Genomic DNA, 26,012 nt, shown 5'->3' with positions numbered 1-26,012 from the left:
ACACTAGCTGCGTTTACATGGACACTAATAATCCGATTGTAATTGGACGAGAAGCACAATCAGATTTAAAAAGTCACATGTAAACAGGTCAATCGGAATGAATTGGCCAAAACCGATTAAAATTTCATTCGGATCGCAAGGGGTGGTTTAAACCTTTTCTAATCCGATGGAGAGGACATGTAAACACTTCATCGGGTTGAAAATGAAACCAGATAGATCTGCGCATGTGCAACGACGTACAAATCACGTAATGACGTATGACGCACGGCTGTCAGTGGTATTGGGGCTCTGATCGTAGCCTCACCAGGTGCCATGTTCCCCGCCACCATTGAGCATAGTGTCATAAATGACTGTCGTGTCATCCTAAAATTCTGCTTCCACTCCTCGTCTGTGAAGTGGTGCAAGATAACGTTGTCCCACCAGTCCTTGCTTCGGACCCTCATCCACAGACGCCTTGTTCTGGGCTCGGGAAGGAGCATTTTAATTGCTTGATAAATACACGCAGTACCGCACAAAACATCACGTGCTCGTTGTCTTCTAATTAGCAGCTGAAATAGGCAAATGTTAATTCTGCTTTTTAAAACGAAAAAAAGAAGCAATGACAAGAGAGTGGCTGCTAGTATCTGCATGTTGGAACGGCGGGAAACGTGTATTCGTGCACTGTGCGCATGTCAGAAGATCAAATCCGATTCTGTCATGTAAACGTGCATATCAACCCGATTACTTTATTCAGCATTCTTGTAAACACTGCAATCGGATTAATCAATCTGATTGATTTCATTTCGATTGAAGCAAAAAGTGTCCATGTAAACGTGACTACTGATTAATAATATTTTTATTGGTGTAGATGTGAGTCAAAATAACTTCCATGTACCTTTTATGGAGTTTTTGCATCACTAAATACAAATGAGCTGTGGTGTGCACACATTTGGTCAGGATTTTAAATGATCTGTGGCTGAGTGTCAGTTCTGATCACATTTCCATTCTTGTTCTTCTTGACCTGAGTGCAGATTTCGATACTTTAGACCATGATATTCTTCTACAGACTTGAACATTGGGTAGGTCTCTCAGGAGTAGTACTAAGCTGGTTCAGATCATACTGGTGTGGTAGACAGTTTTATATTAAATTGGGAAGTCACTCATCAAGACAATATGACATTTCATTCCATAAGGATCTATTTTAGTACACTTGCTTTTCTCCTTCTACATGTTACCTCTTGGTAGACTCATTTGAAAGCAGGAAATCAGTTTTCATAGTTATGCAGATGACACACAACTTCATATATCAGTTCCACAGGGTAATCGAGATCCAATTAACAAATTGATAAGGGGCTTGAATTAAATATCTCACTGGATGTCACAGAACTTTCTACAGTTAAACCAGGATAAAGTGGAGATATTAATTGTAGGAGATAAACAGAAAAGAGAATACTTGTTGAAAAATGAGCTGGTTACAGGTTAGAAATCTGGGTGTAACAGTCAACTCTGATCTCAGCTTTGTTCCTCACGTCAATAATATCTCTAAGATCGCATGCTATCATTTGAGGAACATTGCAAAAGTTTGTCCACTTTTATCTAAAGAAGATGCAGAAAAAATCATCCATGTATTCATTCCAAGTAGATTAGATTACTGTAATGCTCTCTTTTATGAACTTCCCAAAAAACTCTTTATCCATTACAGTTAGTACAAAATGCAGCTGCTCAGCTTCTAATACAAACTAAAGAGAGACCATATTACTCCTATTGTGCAGGAACTGCACTGGTTACCTGTGACATCCAGAATCGATTGTAAAGTGCTCTTATTAGTTTTTAAAACTCTTAATGGCATTGCACCTGTGTATTTAGCAGAATACCTGATGGATTACAACCAAATAATTTTTTAACATCAACTTCTTAAGGTGAATTTTAATAAGAAGAAGCTCGGTGAAACTGCTTTTAGTGTTGCTGCTCCCAGGATTTGGAACTCGCTCCCAGCGTATACCCATCACGCAACTTAAAAAGCAGCTTAAACACATTTATTTACCTTGCCTTTTAATTAGTCCTCTTGATTTTATGCTTAAAACTGATTTTTTTATCTTTTATTGATCTACACAATATTTTATTTTCTGTTTGATTCCTTCTATTTATTTCTTAAGGACATTTTAGGTTTTAATGTTTTATTTTATGTTGTTTTATTGGTATGCTTTTATTATATATTTTCCATTATGAAGAACTTTGAGCTGTGTCACTGAGTCACCAGGCTCTCTCACCTCCAGTCAATGCCCACACTCCCCTGAATACTAATCACTCCCACCTGTCCCTAATTACCATTCCTCATCACCAGCTAATATAAGCACACACCTCGGTCCCATTCTTCATCTGACCACACGCTAAGCTACCTGCTCTCCTTCCAAGCATCGTGACTCCCATTGCTATTCTCCCGTTAGCTCCACTCCCGCGTTCCTGTACCATAGATACTTTCCGTCTTCCCCATACTTTGTGTGTTGTGTGCTTCTCTCTCTGCTCCATTGACGGATCATCCTTCAGCTCCCTCAGGTCATCTCACTCCACTCCTGTTTTACACCTGCAAATCCCTTTATTGCACTTTGCTTTCAATAAAGCCTGTTTCAGATCCTAACCCCTCTGCTCAGTGTGTGCATTTCCTGACAGAAGGTCAGACCATAACAGCATGGATCCGACAGGCCCCAACCACAACACCGGCACTTCCGCATCCTCCACTTCTTCCTCTGCCTGGGTTGATAGTCCCATGGTCTCACTGGCGCCCTTCTCTGGTTCGGCGGAGGACTGCAATGGATTCCTGGTACAGCGCTCCCTTGCTATGGAGATGCAGCCAAGATGTTTTCCCACAGAAAGGGCAAAGATAGCCTTCATCATTTCACTCCTCATGGGACGTACATTACAGTGGGCCGAGACAATCTGGCAACAGGGCGGCCCTATCACTCAATCCTGTCCCGATTTCATCAAACATTTCCAGGAGGATTTCGGCTGACCTGAGGGCGATTCTTCCATGGATGAACAACTGTATCAGTTCCGCCAGGGTAACTCTTCCATCCAAGATTATGCCCTGAGATTCCAGACCCTTGCGGCGGCGAATGGATGAAACGAAAGGGCACTCCTGACCACCTACTGCCAAGCCCTAGATCCATCCATACACCTTCATCTTGCCGACTGACCCAGGGTCTTTGCCTGTAATGTGGAGCAGAGGGGCATGTCATTCTGGCATGCCCCATCTGAACACCTTGTCCCATGGTGAGTTCCATTCCTACTCTTGATCATAGTCTTACTCCTCTAACCACAGTGACACTCACTTTCTCTTCCCTATCGGTTACAGTTACCACCCTCATCGACTCTGGGTCAGCCGGCAACTTCATCTCAGGGACCCTCCGCAGGCGGCTCGACCTTAGCAAGACAATCATCCTAACCCCATACCAAGTTAAATCCATAACCGGACAAACCCTCAGCAGAAAGAAGATCCATCACCTTGTGGAACCCGTCACTTTCCAAGTGGGCTTTCTCCACACCGAAACCTTCTCTCCCATGCTTCTGGAGGATTCCACCGTGGACATCATACTTGGACGCTCCTGGATCATCAAACATCAGCCAGTGTTGTCGTGGAGGACAAGAGACATCTTGAAATGGGGTGAGCAGATTTTTCCAGAGTGCTTCCCAGAACTCCCTCTAACACCACTCAAGCACACCCCCACGCTCTCCATTAACAACACATCCTTTGAGAGTCCCACGAAGCAGGTGTCTGTGAACATTCCCTCCTGTTACACGAACTATGCCGATGGCTTCTGTCCCAAACAAGCCACCCAGCCCCCCCCCCACATAGACCATGGGACTGCACCATCGACCTAGTCCTGGGTGAACCAGTGCCTCGAGGCCGGATATATCCACTATCCCTTCCCTAACAGAAGGCAATGGAGGAATATATCACCGAGGCCCTTAGTCAAGGATACGTCCGACCTTCTATGTCTCCTGCTGCTAACAGCTTCTTCTTTGTGGCCAAAAAGGATGGAGGTTTGAGACTTGTATAGATTACAGAGCACTAAATAAAATAACCGTCAAGTTCCGGTATCCTCTTCCCCTCGTCCCTGCAGCACTAGAACAACTTCGGGGAGCCTCCATCTTCACCAAGTTGGACCTCCAGAGTGTGTATAACCTCATCTGGGTATGTGAGGGGGACAAGTGGAAGACCGTATTTGTGACTCCTACTGGCCATTATGAGTACCTCGTCATGTCCTATGGGCTGGTTAACGCCCCCACCGTGTTCCACGTCTTCATGAATGAGGTGCTGTGGGAGTTCCTGAACCAGTTTGTAATAGTTTACATTGACGGTATTCTCAGCCTACTCCCAGAGCCCGTTTTGGAAGTCCTTCAGAGGCTCCGCGAAAACAACCTGCACCTCATCAGACCACTATCCCCTTATTAGGTTAAATAATAGGCAAGAATGGCATTAGAATGGATGAGAGGAAACTCTCCATAGTCCAGTCCCGATGCACTCCGTCCAAGGAGCTTCAACAATTATTAGGCTTCGCAAACTTCTATCGGCGGTTCATAAGAAATTTCAGCGCCATACCCGCCCCACTCACATTGTTACTAAAGGGCAACCCCAAGTCTCTGTCCTGGTCTCCAGAATCTGAAAGTGTCTTTGAAGAGCTGAAGAAAGCCTTTACCACTGCACCACTCCAGGCTCACCCCAATCCCGACAAGCCTTTCATTGTTGAGGTTGACGCCTCTACGTCAGGAGTAGGTGCAGTGCTTTCCCAGCAGCAGGAGACGTCCTTCACATTCCTCCCATGCAACTTCTTTTCGAAGACACTCAATTAACAGAATTACGATATAGGTAACTGCGAGTTACTGGCCATCAAGCTTGCCCTAGAGGCACTGGCTGGAAGGCGCCAGACATCACTTCACTGTTCTCACGGACTAATACAAATCCCAAATACCTCCGTGAAGCAAAAAAACTAAATCCCAGACAGGCACGCTGGGCTCTATTCTTCACTCGCTTCCACTTCATCATCTCGTATAGTCCTGGTTCGAAGAACGTGAAGGCAGATGCTCTCTCCTGACTCCAAGCACCAGCAGAAATTTCGGAGCATCCCGAACCAGTGCTTCCCTCCTCTTGTATAGTATGTCCCATACAATGGCAGCTGGACGAGTTGATTGCTGAAGCTTCCCCCACAGAACCTGTTCCCCCGGAGTGTCCACCCAACCGCACCTACATGCCTTGAGCACTTCGTGTACAACTCATTCAGGCAGCGCACGCCTCCCTAGGCACTGGTCACTCGGGGATCACCCAAATTTCGCTCCTACAACAGTGGTACTGGTGGTCTGACATGCCTGATGAAGTAAGGAGGTTCATCCAAGGATGTCAAGAGTGTGCTATGGCTGAAGTTCCTCATCATCTGCCATCCGGAAAACTCCTTCCGCCGCCCATTCCATGATGACCCTGGTCACACTTAGGGGTGGACTACATCACGGACTTGCTGCCCTCGAATGGATTTATCTCCATCCTGGACTGCCCAAGCTCTCTTCAACCAGGTATTCAGAAATTATGGTCTTCCCAAAAATATAGTTTCTGACAGAGGGCCGCAGTTCATTTCACGGGTGTGGAGGTCTTTTTTCTGTCTCCTAGGTTTGACCATCAGTCTCACGTCAGGCTACCACCCCCAGGCGAATGGACAGACAGATTGGAAGATTCAGGAGATTAGTCGCTTTCTGAGAACCTTCTGCCATGACCACCAGAACACCTAGAACTGGTATCTCGCATGGGCATGCTCAGAACTCATTACGCCAAACGACTACTGGTCTCACTCCTTTTCAGTGCATCCTAGGATTTCAACCACCCCTGTCACCTTGGTCCAGCGAGCCATCTGAGGTGCCTGCCATCAATCATTGGTTCCAGAAGAGCAAAAGGGTTTGGAAAGAGGCTCACCGGCAGCTTCAGCAGGCAGTCCGCCATTATTAGTGCCATGCCGATGCCCGGAGGGAGGCGACACCCATGTACCAGCCCGGGCAGAAGGTATGGCTCTCGACAAGGGACTGCCCTGCCGTAAGTTGAGCCCAAAATACATCGGACCCTTCCAGGTTGTAAGTCAAATCAACCCAGTCACCTACAAGCTCAGGCTCCCCTCACAATATAAGACTCACCCCACATTTCATGTATCACTCCTGAAACCTTATCATCCACCTGTCCCTCTCTCCTCCACAGAGCCTGGTCCCGGTGATGAAATCCCCTTACCCTTGATCATGGATGAAGAGCCCATTTACACAGTTAAGGAGATCCTGGACTCCCGACGCCATGGTAGCTGCCTCGAATACCTGGTGGACTGGGAGGGTTATGGCCCAGAGGAGAGGTCTTGGGTCCCACGACAAGACATCCTAGACCCTACTCCTCACCGAATTCCACCAGCAACATCTGCAACGCCCAGCTCCGAAAGCCCGTGGTCGGCCGCCACGATGTCGGGTTCATCGGCCCTCAGGAGTGGGCCATGGGGATGGGGGTACTGTCACGGAGTCACCAGGCTCTCTCACCTCCAGTCAATGCCCACAATCCCCTGAACACTAATCACTCCCACCTGTCCCTAATTACCACTCCTCATCACCAGCTCATATAAGCACACACCTCAGTCCCATTCTTCGTCTGAGCTCGCGTTAAGCATACAGACTCCTACCTGCACTCCTTCCAAGCATTGCGACTCCTGTTGCTATTCTCCTGCTAGTTCTGCTCTATGACTTGAGGGAGCTGAAGGATGATCCGTCGACGGATCATCCTTCAGCTCCCTCAGGTCATCTCACTCCACTCCCGTTTTACACCTGCACATCCCTTTATTGCACTTTGCTTTCAATAAAGCCTGTTTCGGATCCTAACCCCTCTGCTCAGGGTGTGTATTTCCTGAAAAGCTGCATGTTATGTAATGAATTTTTATTATTATTATTATTAGTAGTAGTAGTAGTAGTAGTAGTATAAATATGTGTGTATGTGTACCTCAGTATCTTCATTGTACAGTGTGGATTCTCCAGTCCAGCAGAGAGCAGCTTCACTCCTGAATCCTGCAGTTTATTGTAACTCAGGTCCAGTTCTCTCAGACTGGAGGAGTTTGAGCTGAGAACTGAGGACAGAACTCTACAGCTTTCCTCTGTCAGATTACACTTACACAGCCTGGAAGAGAAATGATGAAATATCAGAACACTGATCTCAAACACACAAACACAGCCATAATACAGCTAAAGTTCAACAAGTAACAGAAATGTCAGTGTGTTTCTCTCACACACACAAATCAGAGGACAGGACACCACATCAGCGCATTTACAGGAGCAGGGACGTCTTTCTGCACTACACAATCTCTCAGCTACAATTTATTATAAGATCATTAGGTCATGTACATAACACACACGTGAGAGCGAGCAGCCTACAAACAATACACTCTGATCTGTGTTCAAGTTTCTACAACCAACACTGCAGATATAGTGCATTTTCTTACAGAAAATAAAGAATTATAGAACCGTTCACAACCATTTAAAAACATGCAGGGCAGATCGTGTCAATGTACTAGCAGGGCTAAGCCCTCTGTCTTTCAAAGATAAAGAAAAATCCAAATCATCTTGTTTGCAGTTAACAAATGTTTTAAAGAAGATTTTTTTTAATTTTTTTGTGATCAAATTTTTATTTGTTTATTCATTTGTTCCAAACAAGCACATCAACATCATAAAACATGGCAATACAGGGCAGTATACAAGAATGACAGAAATGTGACCACATTAAGACAGTAAAAATCAACCGTATGAACACTTACACAATCTGCTACACATAAACACAATGGACACACACACAGGCTCTGAGTCTACTGTTTGGAAAATAAAGAGATACAGGTTTCATATGAGATTTTCCAGGGCGTCGCTTGCCTTACACCAGTGATTAATGTTAACCTCATTAGCACCATTAATTCAGGCTGTTGAGAGTTCCTTGTAGATTACATCTATAAAGGACAGAGTCCATGCTATAATGGGCAGACTGAGGAGGTTTCCAGTGGACTGCAGGCATTTTCTTGGCAGCAGTGAGTCTGGCAGGAACTATTTGTTTTTTGAGTTCAGAAATGTTATGTGCAGACAAATCGTTTAGGATCAGGACCGATACAGTTATGGGCACCGTCCCAGATATCAGGTGAAAGTTAAGGAGTAATTGTGTTTAGCAATCTGATTGAGAGAGGGGAAAATGTAAATTCCTAAGTACTTGAAGTGTGGAACAATGGGAATACTGGCTGGAATAAATGATGCTATGGCAGGTTCATTTAATGATAAAAGGGCAGATTTTGACCAGTTAATTTTAAAGCCAGATAGGCATTCAAACTTTCCAAAATGCTAACACATCATCAGCATAAAAGGCTAAGTGATGGCAAGTATCTTGAACAGAGATGTGTAGCACCTTGGAAGACTGAAGAGTCATCTGAGCTAAAAGCTCAAGGAAAAGAGTGAAAAGTGCTGGACTAAGGTGGCACCCCTTGCATGATGACCTAGAAACTGGAAACGGAGAAGAGTGGATTTGTCCCCTTAACATGGATGCTGAGGGATTGGCATATAATACATTAACCATATGGATACAACCTTCCCTGAAGGACTGATCATAAGAATGACCATTCCAACGTGCCAAAAGCTTTCATAGCATCAAGTGCTGTTACAGGAGCATTATCTGCTGCAGCACTGATTATGTGAAGAAGACATTTGACGTTATCTGACGCTAGTCTAGATTTAATAAATCCTGTCTGATCACAGTTTACTAATGATGGCATATAGTGCTGAAGGTGACGGGTGAGTAGTTTGGTGTAGATTTTAAGGACAGAATTCAGAAGACTGAGAGGTCAGTAGCTGGCACAATCAACTGGATCTTTTTTCAAGAATAAGGAAATTAGGACTGTATTAACAACCCTTAAAAAATTGCCCTTTTCAATGGAGTAGTTAATGATGTTCATGAGAAATGAGGCTGTTTCATCACAGAAGGTGACAGAAAATTCCAGAGGATTCCATGTTATTTACCTCTTTGCATATCGAGGTATGCGATTCAATTTCTGTTTCAATTCCTCCAAGGAAATATGGTTAGCCAAATCCCTTGAGTCCAAGCCAGAGAGCTGAGGGAGGTTTTACTTACTTAGAAAATTGTCCCATCTATCCTGATCTAGTAATATATCTGATTTGTATAAGCTGGAATAAAAAGATTGGAAAATATCATTTATCTCTTTAGGATCAGTGGTAATATTACTATTTGGAGTCTTAATGGCAGGAATGTCTGTAAACTGCTCACTAGTTCTAATTCTCAATAGATGACTAGGTCTGGAAATAGTAGTGCTGTCTAGTCCTGTGAATCTGAAACTCTGAAAGCTGTTTTAGAATATTACTTATTTCTTTTTTGACTATATCTCTCTGTAGTGCCGCTTGTTCTGACAAGCCGTGTTGTAACTGAGTCTAGTCTTTTAAAATTTTTCTAAAGACTTTGTAGTTTAGCAGACTTAGCTTTATGCAGATTAGAAGAAAAACGTGTGGTGTTACTCCTTATGAAGCCTTTGATTGCGTCCCATAATATCCTAGGATCTTCCTTCCTTCCTTCGTCCTTCTCCTCTCACATTGCTAATCTGACACGCTCATGTCGATTTCTCCTTTATAACATCAGAAGAATTCGTCCATTTCTTTCCTCACAGGCCACACAGGTGCTAGTTCAGTCCCTTGTCATTTCAAGACTGGACTACTGCACCTCACTCCTGGCAGGTCTGCCTCTGAGCGCCATTCGTCCTCTGCAACTGATCCAGAATGCAGCTGCACGATTGGTTTTCAACCTTCCTAAATTTTCCCCACACCACCCCATTGCTGTGCTCCCTCCACTGGCTTCCTGTAGCTGCCCGCATCAGATTTAAAACACTGATGCTTGCCTACAAAGCCAAAAACGGACCAGCACCCACTTATCTCAAAGCACTTATCACACCTCGAGCACCACCACGCTCCCTCCGATCCTCTAGCACTGCTCGACTGGTCCCACCATCTCTTAGGGTACAAGGAAGGCATGCATCGAGACTCTTCTCTGTTCTGGCCCCAAGGTGGTGGAATGAACTTCCCCTAGATGTCCGAACAGCTGAGTCACTGGCAGTCTTCAAACGACGTCTAAAGACTTACCTCTTCATAAAATACTTAAATTAGCACTTTCACCAAAAAAAAAAACACCTCCCCAACAGATTTTTGGACTGATGGTATTCCTAGTTTGTGACCTAGTGAGCCAATATCAGAATGTATTTTTGATAGACTTCAAAGCACTATTGTAAGTCACTCTGGATAAGGGCGTCTGCCAAATGCCATAAATGTAAATGTAAATCTTCCACTGAGCCGTTGTTAAAGCTAATAAATTCCTTAAATTCTGTCATAAATTGTGATATGTATATGCTACTAGCCCAATAATGCAGAGTTGTAGTGAGCTCCCTTTTTTTCTGAACCTCAATAAGCTGAAACTATTGAGCACCGGGTCCCATATCGTGTTAAATTCACCACCGACTATTAAGGAATAACTAGGTAATTCTAGCATTTTCTGAGTAATTGTATCATAGAAGGTTTTGTCAAATGTGTTTGGAGTACACACAGAGATAAGAGCAATTTTCCTGCTGTTGAGTTCTATCTTAGCAAATTGTTATCCTACCTGTAAGGTCTGTCCACGTTTCCAGCACTTTTAAGACTGCGTGAAGCTGCAACAGCTACTCCTTTAGTTTTTGTGTCAAATGATGACTATGCGATAGTGTGATAAAACTTATTGGCTAGATGACAAACTCAACAGATGCGTCTCCTGTAATAGAGCAATATCTATCTTTTTCTGATGTAAAGTACTGATTCATTTGTGGGGAGCGTTCAATCTGCCACAGTTCCAAACCAAAATATTAAGTTGACTCATTATCTAATACAACATGTTCATAGATAATATCTGGAAAAATAAACAACACCTTCTACCACAAATACCATGTGTTCATCGATGCTTTCAGGGACTCTTGAGTTACCAACTTTTACCAACTCTTGAGTTAGCAATTAGCCTAGCCATCATGAGCTAACTCGGCTCAGACAGCTAGGAGGACAGTCCAGAACGTTCAGAAATACTATGCATGAAACTGGTAGCTGTTGGCCTCCAGAATCCAGCATAAAAGGAAAAAAGTCGAGTTCAGGAAATTCTCTGCATTCTTGGGAAGGTTAAAGGAGTGAAAGCGGGTGCCATCCGCGATTTTCAGTGTGGCAGGATAGAGTAGGAAAAACTCAATATCTTTCGCTCATGCAATGGACATGGCCTGGGAGGAGACCAGGTATCGCTTCACCATGCAGTTACTGTAGTCTAGGATGAAGCGCACTTCCCCTCGTTTGGTTACTGCGTTCCTGTAGATCCGGTGTGCAGACAGGAGAGCCATTGGGGTATGAATCGTGAGAGGAACTGGATAGCATTGGCGCCCTTGTTACCCTCTTTCAGCCCAATAACTGATGTTACTCTCCTGTTCTTGTCTTCTAATCGGTTAGCTTAAGCTCCACTGAGTGTAGAGTTTTTTTGTGTCTGCTAAGAGCACTGGAATTCCTCTTCACCCTCAACTCTAGCTTGTCGATTTTTTAGTTTATTATGTTGATGCTTGTTGTTAGCATGTCTAGCTTGGCTTGGATAGCATTTAGCTTAGCATTCGTGTCCCCTCCCATCTGCTGTATCTGAGCATGTTGCAATTCGAGGCAGTCGTGCTGTTTTTCAAGCAGTCTTTCCAGCACAGATTTGGCTATTGAATCGACATCAGGTCAAGTATTCTTGGAGTTCATAGCCATAGTTTCTTAAAAGTGCTGGGCCATTATAGGACTGTGAAAATTGATCGGATGGATTAAAACAACAATTTAGTGGGCTTGGGCTCAGAACAAATTATCTAAGCAGCCATCATGTTCAGCCAGTCATGTGACCCCCCTTTTTTGGACATTTTTTAAATAGAGTTCAACAGCACTTATTGTCATTTTAAGACCATTTTATGCCACTGATATAATGGTAATATAATAGCATAATAATGCAAGTACACCCTTTCAAAGAGCAATGAACTTTTCATTCTTAAAAATATACAGACACTGGAATTGGATTGTCAAAAAAAAAAATTAAATATCCAAAACATGAATGAAAGATAAATAAAATAAACCATACAACCAAAATAATAAATAAAATTAACTGTAATACAATATTGTGAATTCTTTATGCTTTAGTTATCCATTGTCCGTGTTTTATTGCATTGTTATGGAAAGAGCGTATTCACAACATTATTTACCATTCTACCTAGCGCCTTACTTAAGTTCAAGTTCACTTATGCATTTGCATAAGTTGTAATATTAGGTTTATGTTGTGTATATGTCTGATTAATCTCATACGTGTATAGGATGTGTTTGGGTTAATTAATTTAATTAAAATTGGTGCTAGTGCTTGCTACACATCTTAAATTAGAATACATAGTTTTTACATTCATATGTGTATTTTTTTCTTACATCTGACAAATATTCGAAGGTCAAATTTTAATTTGACAGCCCTAGAGCAAATGAGAGGACAGAAGCAGTGTGAATGGCTAAAATGCTGGTGACATTCATTCTTATGCAAAGAAACACACATGTAAACACCATGGGCAATATCAAGGTCAGAAAAAATGATCGAGGTCATGTCCATATATCGTCTGATAAGTTGATAAAGTAATTATCATGACAGGCCTACCAGGGATCATAAGAAAAACACAGAATGATATGAAGGGTGAAGTCTAACGAGCCCAGAGCTGTAGATTCAAGGTGATGCAATATGATTACACAGAGTGACAAGTTAATTGGGCTATAATCTTTTACGTCATATTACATAAATGTCTCAGTCTAGAGTGAGTGAGTGTGTGTGTATGTATGTGTGTGTGTGTGTGTGTACCTCAGTATCTCCAGTGTACAGTGTGGATTGTCCAGTCCAGCAGAGACCAGCTTCACTCCTGAATCCTGCAGTTTATTGTTACTCAGGTTCAGTTCTCTCAGACTGGAGGAGTTTGAGCTGAGAACTGAGGACAGAACTCTACAGTTTTCCTCTGTCAGACCACACCAATGGAGACTAGAAGAGAAATGATGAAATATCAGGACACTGATCTCAAACACACAAACACAGCTAAAGTTTAACATGGAACAGAAATGTCAGTGTGTTTCTCTCACACACACAAATCAGAGGACAGGACACCACATCAGCACATTTACAGGAGCAGGGACGTCTTTCTGCATTCCACAATCTCTCACCTACAATTTATTATAAGATCATTAGGTCATGTACATATCACATACATTTGAGAGCGAGCAGCCTACAAACAATACACTCTGATCTGTGTTCAAGTTTCTACAACCAACACTTCAGATATAGTGCAATTTATTACAGAAAATAAAGAATTATAGAACTGGACATTACCAGTTAATAACATGCCAGTACTAGTCGTACTTTACAGTGAGTTATATGTTGAATTTCACAAAACAGTTGGTGTGTGTTTTTCTTTGTGCTCGTACAGTTACAAATCTGCCACCTCGAGACCTCAGATTTTATTTTATTTATTTATTTATTTATTTGTTTATCATTTTTTGTGTGTTATTGTTTCAGGCATTACTTGGATGACAATCAGACCATATTTTTTAATGAGTATTTTTTTTAATACTCGTTTTACAGTGTGTTAAAATGTGTGTTAAAATGTTAATGTGCAGTTTATATACATTTAATGATTGGGGCATACTGTAGTTAATAATTCAGGGTGTGTGTGTATATGTAAGTGTGGGCAATTATAAGGATATCTGTATGAGGGGGGAGAAAGAAAAAGAAAAAATGGAAAAAAAGGCAGTAAAAATAGCCATAGCTATTACAATTGAACAGGGAAAAGAAAGAGACAAAAAAGAAAAAGAAAAAAAAAAAATATATATATATATAAAAAAGACTTCCCCACAACTCCCCACGGCCTCAGCGAGACAGGCCCCATGAGCAGTAGGTCACGAAAAGACACTGCCAGGCCCAGGGAATGCCCATCATCCCCACCCCCACAAGTTGCCCCATCCCATGCAGGCCACCATCCACACGTCATGCTTACCCTATTCTTTTGCATTTTTCTGTTTGTGTTTATATTAGAAGTTCATATGTCAGTACTCGACTACTGAGGTGCATTAAGAGAAGCGAGTCGTGCAGTATGGAATTGGTCCAGACAGGGCAGAAGATCAAGGGGGCGCAAAGTGTGGGCATCCCGGGCTCCCGGGATCATCATTATTGGGTCCATATATGTTAATTATAGTTAATTTAGTGTTATAAATAGTTGCACTGATAATGACATACCACCCCTCAGGATCTGTAGTAAGCGAATGTAGGTTAAATGTTAATCTTTTATGCACCAAAATTGAAACACCTTGTTGTCTACTGTTATATGTTGCTGAGAATATTTGATCATATTGGTCAAATTTGATGTACTGTAATTCTGAGTTTGACAGATGAGTTTCCTGTAATAAACAAATGTCTGAGTTTAACTTAAGAAGATGGTTGAGGATGTTTGTCTTTTTAGCTTGAGTTCGAATGCATATTCCATGTTACCAGGTTGAGTGTTGGAATTGTTACTTATTAAAACTAAATCTATGTTTGTAAAATGTATATTAGAATACTGTATGTGAATTTTTTTTCCAATTTCTCCAGTTATCCCCATTTTGTCCAACAGATGACCAAGGTTGTGTTGTGCACATGTAATCATATAATATAAAACATATAACACCACAGTAGAAAGTAATAATAATAATTATAATAATAATAATAATAAAGCTGAGTATTCAGCGAAAAGTAAGCAAAACAGGTATAAAAGAGAAGAGCAGAGAAGTGGAAGAGAAAGGTAGGACAAATAAACTGACATTTGTGTAACTGGGAGATAGATGTGTGTGTGTAGTGAGAATGTGGATGAGAAACAAGAAAAAAATCCTGTTTAGTCCATTATGCGAAGGAGAAGGGTAGAGAGATGTAGTGTATGTATGTTTTTGTGTGAGCAGGGGGCAGAGGGGGAGAGACATCGTCCATGTGTCCCTATAAGAGGACCAGTATGAGGTTTATATAGTCATCATCAATATTGTTCTAATTCTTGGTCTAGAAGAGCCATGGGGTGATCTTTGAGTTGTGGAAGAGCTGTCCCTTTCCTGGCTCAGGTCTTATTTGACTGATCGTTATCAGTTTGTAGACATAAATGGTGACTTCTCTACGCATACTAAGGTAAAGTTTGGTGTCCCGCAAGGCTCTGTTTTAGGCCCACTGCTCTTTTCTTTATACATGCTACCTCTGGGCAAAATTATTCGTAAACACAGTATTAGCTTCCACTGTTACACTGATGACAGTCGTATGTTTCGGCAAAGCCAGATGACAGACACCAGCTTAATAAAGTTGAGGAATGTGTAAAGGACATTAGAAACTGGATGCTTATTAACTTTCTCTTACTTAATTCTGACAAGACATTAGTACTTGAACTAGGACCACATGCAGCTAGAAGTAAGCTTTGTGATTACATAATAACTCTGGATGGCCTTTCTGTTTCATCATATGAAGCACTAAAAGACCTTGGTGTGATTATTGACTCTAGTCTTTCATTTGAAGCTCATGTAGATAATATCACTAGGATCGCTTTCTTTCATCTCAGCAATATTGCTAAAATATATTGTCACTACACGATGCAGAAAAATTAGTTCATGCTTTTGTTACCTCTGGGTTGGATTATTGTAAAGCCTTACTGTCTGGATGTTCCAGTAGATGCGTAAACAAGCACCAGTTAGTCCAGAATTCAGCAGCGAGAGTCCTTACTAGCATCAGAAGATATGACCTATCTTATCCACACTGCATTGGCTCCCAATCAAATTTCGTATTGATTATAAAATACTACTATTGACCTATAAAGCACTAAATGGTCTCGCGCCACAGTACCTGAGTGAACTTTTGGTCTTTTATGATCCACCACGCCTACTTAGATCAAAAGGTGCAGGCTATTTGTTGGTACCTCGGAAAGTGCATGCTACAGCTGGGGGTAGAGCTTTCTCTTACAAAGCCCCACAGTTATGGAACAGCCTTCCACTTAGCGTTCAGGGCTCAGACACAGTCTCAGTGTTTAAGTCTAGGCTGAAAACATATTTGTTTAGTCAAGCCTTTTGTGAATGGTTTTTTCTTAGGTACAGGGGCAGGTCTGGAGGGTTCACAGGCATAGAGTGTTGTGGTGAACTAGGATGTTTGGATGCTGTCGCCCCCCCACTCTCACGCGTTCACTCAGGTTTGTCGAAGGTTGAGTGGCTGACTGCTTTATGTCCCAGGGTGCCCTCATGTCTGTGTTAGCTTCTGGCTCTCCATTTTAGTTATGCTGTCATACCTAGTTTTGCCGGAGTCCCTGCTTGATCTCGATCTCTTGATGTGGTCATATCCTCACATGGGTTTTCATACCACTGCTATGCAGATGACACTCAACTCATCCTCTCCTTCCCTCCCTCAGACACTCATGTTTCTGCTCGGGTATATCAGCATGTCTGGTAGACATCTCATGATAGATGACAGCTCATCAGCTGAAACTTAATCCCAGCAAAACTGAACTGCTGTTCATCCCAGGTGATTCATCCCCATGTCAGGATCTTGCAATCTCCCTAGACAATTCTCTGATCTTGCCTTCGGTTACTGCACGCAACCTTGGGGTAACCATGGACAATCAACTGTCCTTCTCCTCTCACATTGCTAATCTGACACGCTCATGTTGATTTCTCCTTTATAGCATCAGAAGAATTTGTCCATTTCTTTCCTCACAGGCCACACAGGTGCTTGTTCAGTCCCTTGTCATTTCAAGACTGGACTACTGCAACTCACTCCTGGCAGCTCTGCCTCTGAGCGCCATTCAACCTCTGCAACTGATCCAGAATGCAGCTGCACGACTGGTTTTCAACCTTCCTAAATTTTCCCACACCACCCCATTGCTACGCTCTCTTCACTGGCTTTCTGTAGCTGCCGCATCAGATTTAATACACTGATGCTTGCCTACAAAGCCAAAAACGGACGAGCACCCACTTATCTCAAAGCACTTGTCACACCTCGCACGGCACCACACTCCCTCCGATCCTCTAGCAGTGCTCAACTTGTCCCTACATCTCTCAGGGTACAAGGAAGGCATGCATTGAGACTCTTCTCTGTTCTGGCACCAAGATGGTGGAATGAACTTACCCTAGATGTCCAAACAGCTGAGTCACTGGCAGTCTTCAAACGAAGTCTAAAGACTTACCTCTTCCTAAAGTACTTAAGTTAGCACTTACCAAAAAAAAAAAAGTATTGTCTGAGCACGTGTCTATTACCTCCCCAACAGAGTTTTGGACTGATGGTATTCCTAGTTTGTGACCTAGTGAGCCAATATCAGTATATATCAATGTATTTTGATAGACTTCAAAGCACTTTTGTAAGTCGCTCTGGACAAGGGCATCTACCAAAAGCCATAAATGTAAATGTAAAATGCTTGCACTCTGAACGCAAAGTACATTGTCCTTAACCATTAGAGGACAAAAGCTTACCTAACAATCTCTCCCTCTCTCTCCCTCTCTCTCTCTGTCGAGCTACACATGCTACTTCTGAGATACCAGTGATCCTGACCCCTTCTGCTCTCTGGACCTGCCTGACCCATCCTGATGCCCTACTTCTGGTTGGAATTCTGATTGGTTGAGTTTGCTCACTGCTGCTGGGGGTGGCCCCATATGGACGGCCTGAAGAACCATCTGGATTGCTGGGGATAGTGCCACCTGGGGGCTGTGGAGATGGCTTGGGGATCACATATGGGGAGCTGTACTGTGATGGCTTGGGACTGCGATTGCTGTGGTGGCTTTGGGGCCGCAGTTGCCACGAGCACCTTCGTACTCAGGACTCCGTCATTGGACAGTGGATAGATTTTACCCAACCCGACTTCTTGTGAAAACTGTGATGAATTTACTGGTTGCACATTTGCACTATTTGTCCATATGGTACACAATAATAGAAGGGATTTATTTATAATTGCACTATCCATTTGCACCCAGATGAGGATGGGTTCCCTTTTGAGCCTGGTTCCTCTCAAGGTTTCTTCCTCATATTGTCTCAGGGAGTTTTTCATTGCCACCGTCACCACTGGCTTGCTCATTAGGGATAAATTCACATATTTACAATTATTTTTTTGAATCCATTTATTTCTGTAAAGCTGCTTTGTGACAATGCCCATTGTTAAAAGTGCTATACAAATTAAATTGAATTGAATTTCTCTTGGAAATTGGTCACTGAGTCCGAATTTTGTTCCTTTTAATTCTCTTCCTTTGTCTTTCACAAGTTCTTTCTGTTTAAAGTGTTTAAATTTGGCAACGATGGGTCTGGGTCCTTTCTGGGTTCTCGTACCGAGGTGGTTGACTTGATGGAATGTTATATTATCCATAACTTCCGGTGCGAGTTTTAGCTGTGTTTTCATGAAGTCTTTAACCAGTGTCTCTGGGTCATCGGATGAATTTTCGGGTATACCTGTAAAGATCAAATTGTCCCGTATGCGTCATGTTTGTAAGTCCAACATAGTTTCCTTCATTAGGTTATTTTCTTTTTTAACATTCCAATTTGTTCAGTTAATGATGCGACAGTTGACTCTAGTTCAGTGTTTGCTTTCTCTATGGTTTGAATGTGGTTATGTGCATATTCTAAACTACAGCGGAGTTCTTTGTGTTCTTCGTGTATGGATAGATGGGTCTTTCTCCATCTGTGTCGGTGGATGAGTCTTTCTCTTTTCTTTTGATCAGGTTTTTTTTGCAGTGTGTCAGCTTTGGAATCCATATTGTGCTGTTGGTAGTAGGAGTGGTCGTTAAATGCTTCCAAGTCCACCGCCGTACAAAATCCTTTATCTATATTCAAACTGCTCAGGGCTTGTTGTTACGCAGTTGTGTTTTTCAAACCTGAAGGTGAATACTGTTTTAATATTTACTTTATTTGTATTCATATTGCTCTAATTTTGACACTGTTATGTTTTTCTTGTTGTCATTTGTGATTGTTCATTTAAATGTCACTTTCAAATAAAAGGAGAAAAGAAAAAGTGCCTTTCACTGGTGTTTAGTTCACAAAATTATCAAAAAGCAGTCATGAATGCTTGGAGTTATTTTGTGTAAATCATTTTTTCATCAATTTCAGAGAAAAGGTAATAAATCGTGATATAAGATTTTGTCCATATCAGTCAGCCCTCAGTGCAGACGTGCAAAAAAATGAAACAATCCTCTGTAAAAGTACCAGAGGTTTGTTTAAAGATGATTAAAGTAACTGTTAACAAGCATTAATCCAAATAGTGCAGTTCAGTGTTACATTAAAATAACAAACCATGCAGTAATACATTTATAAATAAAAATACTCACACAGCTTTTCTGGAGGCTTTGACCACTGGCAGCAGCCTCAGAAGACATTCCTCTGATGGTCCATATTTACTCAAATCAAACACATCCAGCTCCTGTTCTGAGTTTAGTAACACAAACACCAGAGCTGACCACTGAGCAGGAGAGAGTCTGGTTTCACTAAGACGACAGGAATCTCCTCTGTTCAGGTAAGTTTGTACTTCCTGCACTAGAGAATGATGATTCAGTTCATTCAGACAGTGGAACAGATTGATGTATTTCTCTGGAGATGGACTGTCCCTGATCTTCTCCTTGATGTACTTGACTGTTTCCTGTTTGGTGTGAGAGCTGCTTCCTGTCTGTGGCATTAAGCCTCGTAAGAGAGTCTGATTAGACTCCAGTGAGAGACCCAGAAGGAAGCGGAGGAACAGGTCCAGGTGTCCATTCTCACTCTGTAAGGCCTTGTCCACTGCACTCCTGAGGAAATCAGACATGTTTGACTTTCTGAAAAGATCAGACAGATCAGTGGTTTGTTGTTCTGTTACATTTCTGCTGATGAAGGAGAGAAATGCATATAAAGCAGCCAGAAACTCCTGAACACTCAGATGTACAAAGCTGAACACCTTCCCCAGGTGAAGCCCAAACTCCTCTCTGAAGATTTGGGTACACACTCCTGAGTACACGGACACTTCTCTGACATCAATGCCACACTCTTTCAGGTCTTCCTCATAGAAGATCAGGTTTCCTTTCTCCAGCTGTTGGAAAGCCAGTTTTCCCAGTGCCAGGATACTCTCTCTGGTCTGCTGAGGATCAGGGTCACATTTCTGAAGGTACTTTTGGTCCTTGTGTTTGATCTGAAAGATCAGGAAGTGTGTGAACATTTGAGTCAGAGTCTTGGGGATCTCTCCACTCTCTGCTTCACCCAACATTCTCTCTAGAACAGTGGCTGAAATCCAGCAGAAGACTGGGATGTGGCACATGATGTAGAGGCTTCTTGAAGACTTCATGTGTCTGACGATTTTATTGGCCAGGCTCTGATCACTGATCCTCTTCCTGAAGTACTCCTCTTTCTGAGGATCACTGAACCCTCGTATCTCTGTTACCTGGTCTACACACTCAGGAGGGATCTGATTGGCTGCTCCTGGTCGAGAGGTTATCCAGAGGAGAGCAGAGGGAAGCAGATTCCCCTTGATGAGGTTTGTCAGCAGCACATCCACTGAGACTGACTCTGTCACATCACACAATCTCTCATTCTTCTGGAAATTTAGAGGAAGTCGACACTCATCCAGACCATCAAAGATCAACACCACTTTGTAGGAGTCACAGTCTATTAATTGTAGATTTCTCATTTCTGGGAAAAAGTGATGAAGAAGGTTCATCAGACTGAGATTTTTCTGCTTCATCAAATTCAGCTCTCTAAAGGGAAGTGGAAACATGAAGGTGACGTCCTGATTTGCTTTTCCTTTGGCCCAGTCCAGAATGAACTTCTGCACAGAGACTGTTTTTCCAATTCCAGCAACTCCTTTAGTCAGCACAGTTCTGATGGACTTGTCTTTAAAGAGCTCATTACATTTGATGGGTGTCTCCTGTGTTGCTGGTCTCCTGGATGCTGTCTCAATCTGTCTCACCTCATGTTCATTATTGACGTCTCCACTCCAACCCTCTGTGATGTAGAGCTCTGTGTAGATCTCATCCAGAAGTGCGGAGCTTCCATGCTGTGAGATTCCTTCATTAGTTCTTTTACACTTCTCTCTCAGGTTGGATTTCAACTTTGACTGATAGAGAGAGGCGAGTTCTAATAAACAAAGTAATAATATGTTTTAATGCAAAATCACTGAGGACAATATAAAATGCTAAATTCTTTCAAATGCTGCTGTTCATTCCTGATTCATGTACTAAATATTACTGAAGGAACAGGATCATTGTACAGAGTAACCACAACCTGGACCACGAACAGAACAGAAAAGCACCAGATGTACATGATACTAAAATCAAACTTAAAACTAAAAGTGTTAATATCTAAAACAATTTCCTCTCTCTAAAGTGAACCTGATGGAACAAAGCTATGACTCAGAGCCCTTACTGTTGTGCAGTGTGTTAGCGAGATCTGTGTGGTTCATGTTCTTCAGGACGTGCAGTGTGATCTTCAGCGCTCCCTCTCTGACACTGTGCAGATCCTCCTCATCCTCCACCTCCCTCTCAGTGCATGCTGGGTAATCTGGACTCAGGAGCTTCCTAAACCTCTTCAGCTCATTCTTTATCAGAGCGATGACTTTGTGTTCCAGCTCCTGGTTAGAAACACACAGTAACAGATCTAAATATTATAATGTTACACAGTGAGAGATACTTTCATTTTTCGAAAAGAAAAAACTCTGTCTATTACTACAGTTACAACTGTCTGATTACCCATAATGCAACTGCACATCGATAAAACAACACAAGTCTCACACACCTTGAATATGGACTCCAACTGATTTCTGCTGATGTTTGATTTCTTCTTTTGTGGTCTGAGAACAAACAATACACATCATGTAATATGGACTATATGTATTCATAGCTGCACAACACACACTAATATATACAAATATAAAGATATTTAAAGGTGCATGAAATAAGTACATTTTTTAATGTTCAGGTCTCTAACAGTTAAGTACATGGTTCCACATTTAGGATTTTTACTCCTTAAGCCTGCCGCCAATTCCCGACCATGTTCACAAAGCCCCACCCCCAGGATCTATGGTGGTCTCTATAGTAAATTTCAGCTAGAGTACCAACTATCAAATAAACCTCTTCTATCATTAGCAAGGATTAACATTATCACGGCATCACTGTCAAGTAATGAAGGAGGCAGTTTATTTAAGGGCATTGCTTTCCTTCGTTATTTAGATCTAGGTGATAAAAATCCCAATTTACCCACCACACAGCTCTTATACAGACGTAGGGGATAAAGTGAAAAGCTTCCTCCACCTGACTAGCTCGTTTTTCATTTTTTTCTTTTTTGATTTTGTTTCGCTTGATGCCTCAATGCTGGACATCGCTGAAGCACATGTGTGGTTCTCTTTCATAGCTAAAACACTTTCGCTGTTAAACACTTTAGCTGTTAACACCAGTGACTAGCATGGCTATAGGCTAGTTTATATACAGGATGGCTGAGTGAATTATTGTCTATTCATGGTACACAGGTACTCTGCTTGTTACATCGGTGAGCTTCAAAGCTTCGTGTCTCCACTGTGCCAGGTGGCTGATATTAGGATTTTAGCATTTAGCTTTTGCTCACACGGCCAAAAACAGCATATGATGATGGTCATGAGTACTTTTAAGGACTTAATGAGTTGTCAGTGATTATTCAACTAAACCTATTGCTATTAGAATTGTTAGCAAAGCTATATAGTTATCATAGATTACAATATCAAGGTGGTTAATCCAAAGTATTTCCTTATCCAACTCTCTGAGTAATGAAAAAAATCTACTGGATTTGTTGAAGTGAAGGGACATTGTAGAGTGTCTATAAGATGACTGACACGAGGCCCAACCAAAAACCTCCAGTCTGGAAGGCAGATTTCCAAATGTCAGATTTTTTCATGTTCTACAAATTTCTAGGTGATGTGTACATGTAAAAATCAATTATTGCACCTTTAACACTCTCCTTTTAACATAATACACTGATTTCAGGATTTCATAACTGACACTAACATATTTAGAAGCAAATGTTTGAATGAATGAGTGAATGAATGAATAAAATTAATTTCATTAATAAAAGTCATTAATTTCCCAGGTGTAAATGCTCTTCTGTAGCACCACAGACCCTCCAGCTCAGGGACTGCAGGCTGAACTGAACTCTTAAAGCACTTTTCCTCACTGCCAGTCCGAGAGCTGCAGCACTGCACAGTTTAGTGTTTTACTGCTTCAACACCTGATAAAGCTCATGAAGGGCTTCATAATGACACGAGTGAGTTTGATCAGGTGGAACACTGCTGTAAAACACCTCACTATACTGACCTCACATCAGTAGAACTGTCTCTGTCTCTGAAGGTATTTGGTTCTTCCATTGACTGGGCACTCTTCATGGACACACAGCTGGGTTCTGGTGAGTCTGATCTCTTTCCCTCCATCATTCTAGAATTACAACAGAAATATCAGCAATAATTAATACTCTGCTGTCTCAGCACTGTTAAACAATGTGTTCATCATTAAACACCAAGAATTCCATCTTTTTAATTCAGCTACAGTCTGCACACTTATTCAAACAGGAGACTCGCCTCATACCTCAGGAATTACTCTGATGTCAGGAGTCCCAATCACAGCTAACTGACTCAGCTGGGTCTTAAAGCCTGTAGAGTTCACTGACTCAAAGCTATGCTGCTCTTATGCTACACATTACACAGTCGTTTTTACTCTTCTCTCAGTGAATGATTTCTCTAAACTGTTCTTACATCAGATCAGTGACATATTCACTGCTATTAAACACCTTAAAGCAAAGTTTATTTCCTCTGTTAACTAGTGAGTGTTGAGAGATACAGATCTGTTCCCATGAGACGGTGTGTATTTATTGCTGGTGAATGGAAAAGTAACTCACCTCTCGTCTTTCTTTAAGTCCTGTTTTCCAGACACACTCATGTTGGAGGTCATGTCTCCTTCTCCAGATTACAGCAGGACACACGTTTACTTCACTCCAACATCGGTGTGTTAAATCAAACCCTGTATCAGCACAGAGTTCACTTACAGGAAATAGTCACGGTATCAAGTCCTAAAACAACCTGTGTACATTAAACCTTCAGTACAAACCCACAAAACTCTTCTGCATCTAGTGTCACTTCAGTGTGTTTATATATTATAGCTTTAAATTTAGATACTCACTGTGTTTTTACTCCTGAAATGGTTTATTTTCCCCTCGACACAAAATGGAGCTGCTGAGTTTTACTTTCACTGACACTGTCTAACTGGTTTAACTGGTTTATCTGGTTTATTCTGCAGAGGGGGAAGGGCAGTGACGCAGACAGGTAATAAACACTCACCTGCACACACACACACACACTCTCTCAGGGACATTCTAAAATGTTTAACATGGTCTAATGTACTAAAACACCGACCAGGGAAAAGCATTTTTCTCTCACATTTCTCTTGTCATAAACACTATCTACTGCTCAGACAGCGGCACCGTCATCCAAGTGGAAGGACAATATTTTTACTTTAAGTGTTATCTCTCCCACAGAAACCCGTTATAAAGAAACACTTAACGTGGCTTAATGCATTAATACAGTGATATTGAAGGATTAAATTCAGTATACATGCTATTGATGATGCATATTATATATAGGGAAATGTGTCTCACACTGAGATGGTCATAAACACAGGGGGAAAGTCTACTGTTTTACATTAAGCTTTCTCTCACAACCGGAGGTGACGGCCTGAACACAGATTTGATTTCTTTCATCATGATGATGTTTGAGAAATGTGAAACTGGAATTCCTATACACATATTTCATAGATTATTTTAGAGAAAAAAAAAATCTTTAAAAAATAAGGCTAAACAGCGATGAATGCTATCTTCAACCAGATCTCAGGGAAGTTGTCTATATAATGTGATCAACAATTAAGACTGACAAATAAAACTGATGTAGACAATGTGAAAAAAAAGTGGACCAAAGGAAATGTGATAATCTCCATCAGAGAAGATGGTGCTGATGGAGTGGGTATTTTCTCTAAAGATCAAGTAGAAATGATTATGTCCAGGGAAATGATTCCAGGAAGATTACTGAGAGCTGATTGTCAGTGTGGACACTCCACCTGATAGAGCTGGAAAGATGAGGATTTTTCACAAGTTGTATGATGTTTTAAATGTCGGCTTCAGTATCATTTTGTGTGGTGATTTCAATACAGCTACACATGAGCTACATTTCCAAACCCAAATGTAATGATTTCTAGAGAAGGGAAACTTCTACACAATGTATGTGATCCATGTGAACTTAAGGACACCTTTAGAGAAACATTTCCTCATGACTTTGGCTTTACACGGATTAACACTAAAACAAGAAGTAGAACAGATCAAATACATGCCTCTAATATGATAAAAGTATTATACTATAAACCAGAGTATTGAGATGAATCAGATCATTTAGCCGTTTCAGTGAGAATAAACTTAAACATAAACGAGCAGAGAGCTTACTGCAAACTCAATACAACATTCTTACACACAAACAAGCTGTTCATGAATTAACCAAAGAAGTCAAACAAAATAAACACTTAAAGGTTTTAATGAGATCAAGCACTGAAATGTGGGATATTTTCAAAAAAACAAATATAAAAGTATTTATAAGAAAATACGAACATGAACAGGGGTTATTTTAAACATAAACATCTTACACTAACTGACAGTGAGCAGTGAATTACAAACATAAACACGAAAGATATTTCTGAAAACATTTGTGATGTGATGTGGTTAATAAGTGTAGGCAGGTTAGCAGTACAGTGTGGAGTTAAATTGAGCTGTTTTAGAAATTACAGATTTACAGAGATAAAGGCAATATATCCATTATTACATTAAATAATTATCATAAAGGGAAAAAGGGAGGAGAGGAGGCGGGAGCATTCACTAATATTTCTCTAAT

General features: G+C 41.5%; 1 protein-coding gene across 1 annotated transcript in view; it reads right to left on the bottom strand.

Annotated features, from left to right (window-relative positions):
* Positions 1–24,357, bottom strand: part of LOC113524765 (NACHT, LRR and PYD domains-containing protein 12-like) — a 30,076-nt gene extending 5,719 nt beyond the window's left edge. Inside the window, exons 1-8 of the mRNA XM_053237019.1 lie at positions 24,262–24,357; positions 23,981–24,102; positions 23,404–23,520; positions 21,857–21,911; positions 21,488–21,692; positions 19,429–21,199; positions 12,941–13,114; positions 6,992–7,165 (exon numbers count right to left, since the gene is read on the bottom strand). Of these exons, the coding sequence (XP_053092994.1) occupies positions 6,992–7,165; positions 12,941–13,114; positions 19,429–21,199; positions 21,488–21,692; positions 21,857–21,911; positions 23,404–23,520; positions 23,981–24,033 (2,549 nt within the window). The 5' untranslated portion in view covers positions 24,034–24,102; positions 24,262–24,357. The remainder of the gene's footprint in view (positions 1–6,991; positions 7,166–12,940; positions 13,115–19,428; positions 21,200–21,487; positions 21,693–21,856; positions 21,912–23,403; positions 23,521–23,980; positions 24,103–24,261) is intronic.
* Positions 24,358–26,012: the final 1,655 nt, after the last annotated feature.

The sequence above is a fragment of the Pangasianodon hypophthalmus genome, chromosome 9 (assembly GCF_027358585.1).
Source record: "Pangasianodon hypophthalmus isolate fPanHyp1 chromosome 9, fPanHyp1.pri, whole genome shotgun sequence".
In the NCBI taxonomy this organism is placed as follows: domain Eukaryota; kingdom Metazoa; phylum Chordata; class Actinopteri; order Siluriformes; family Pangasiidae; genus Pangasianodon; species Pangasianodon hypophthalmus.
The sequence above is the reverse complement of the archived record's forward strand: the minus strand, read 5'-3'. Positions and strand labels throughout refer to the sequence as shown.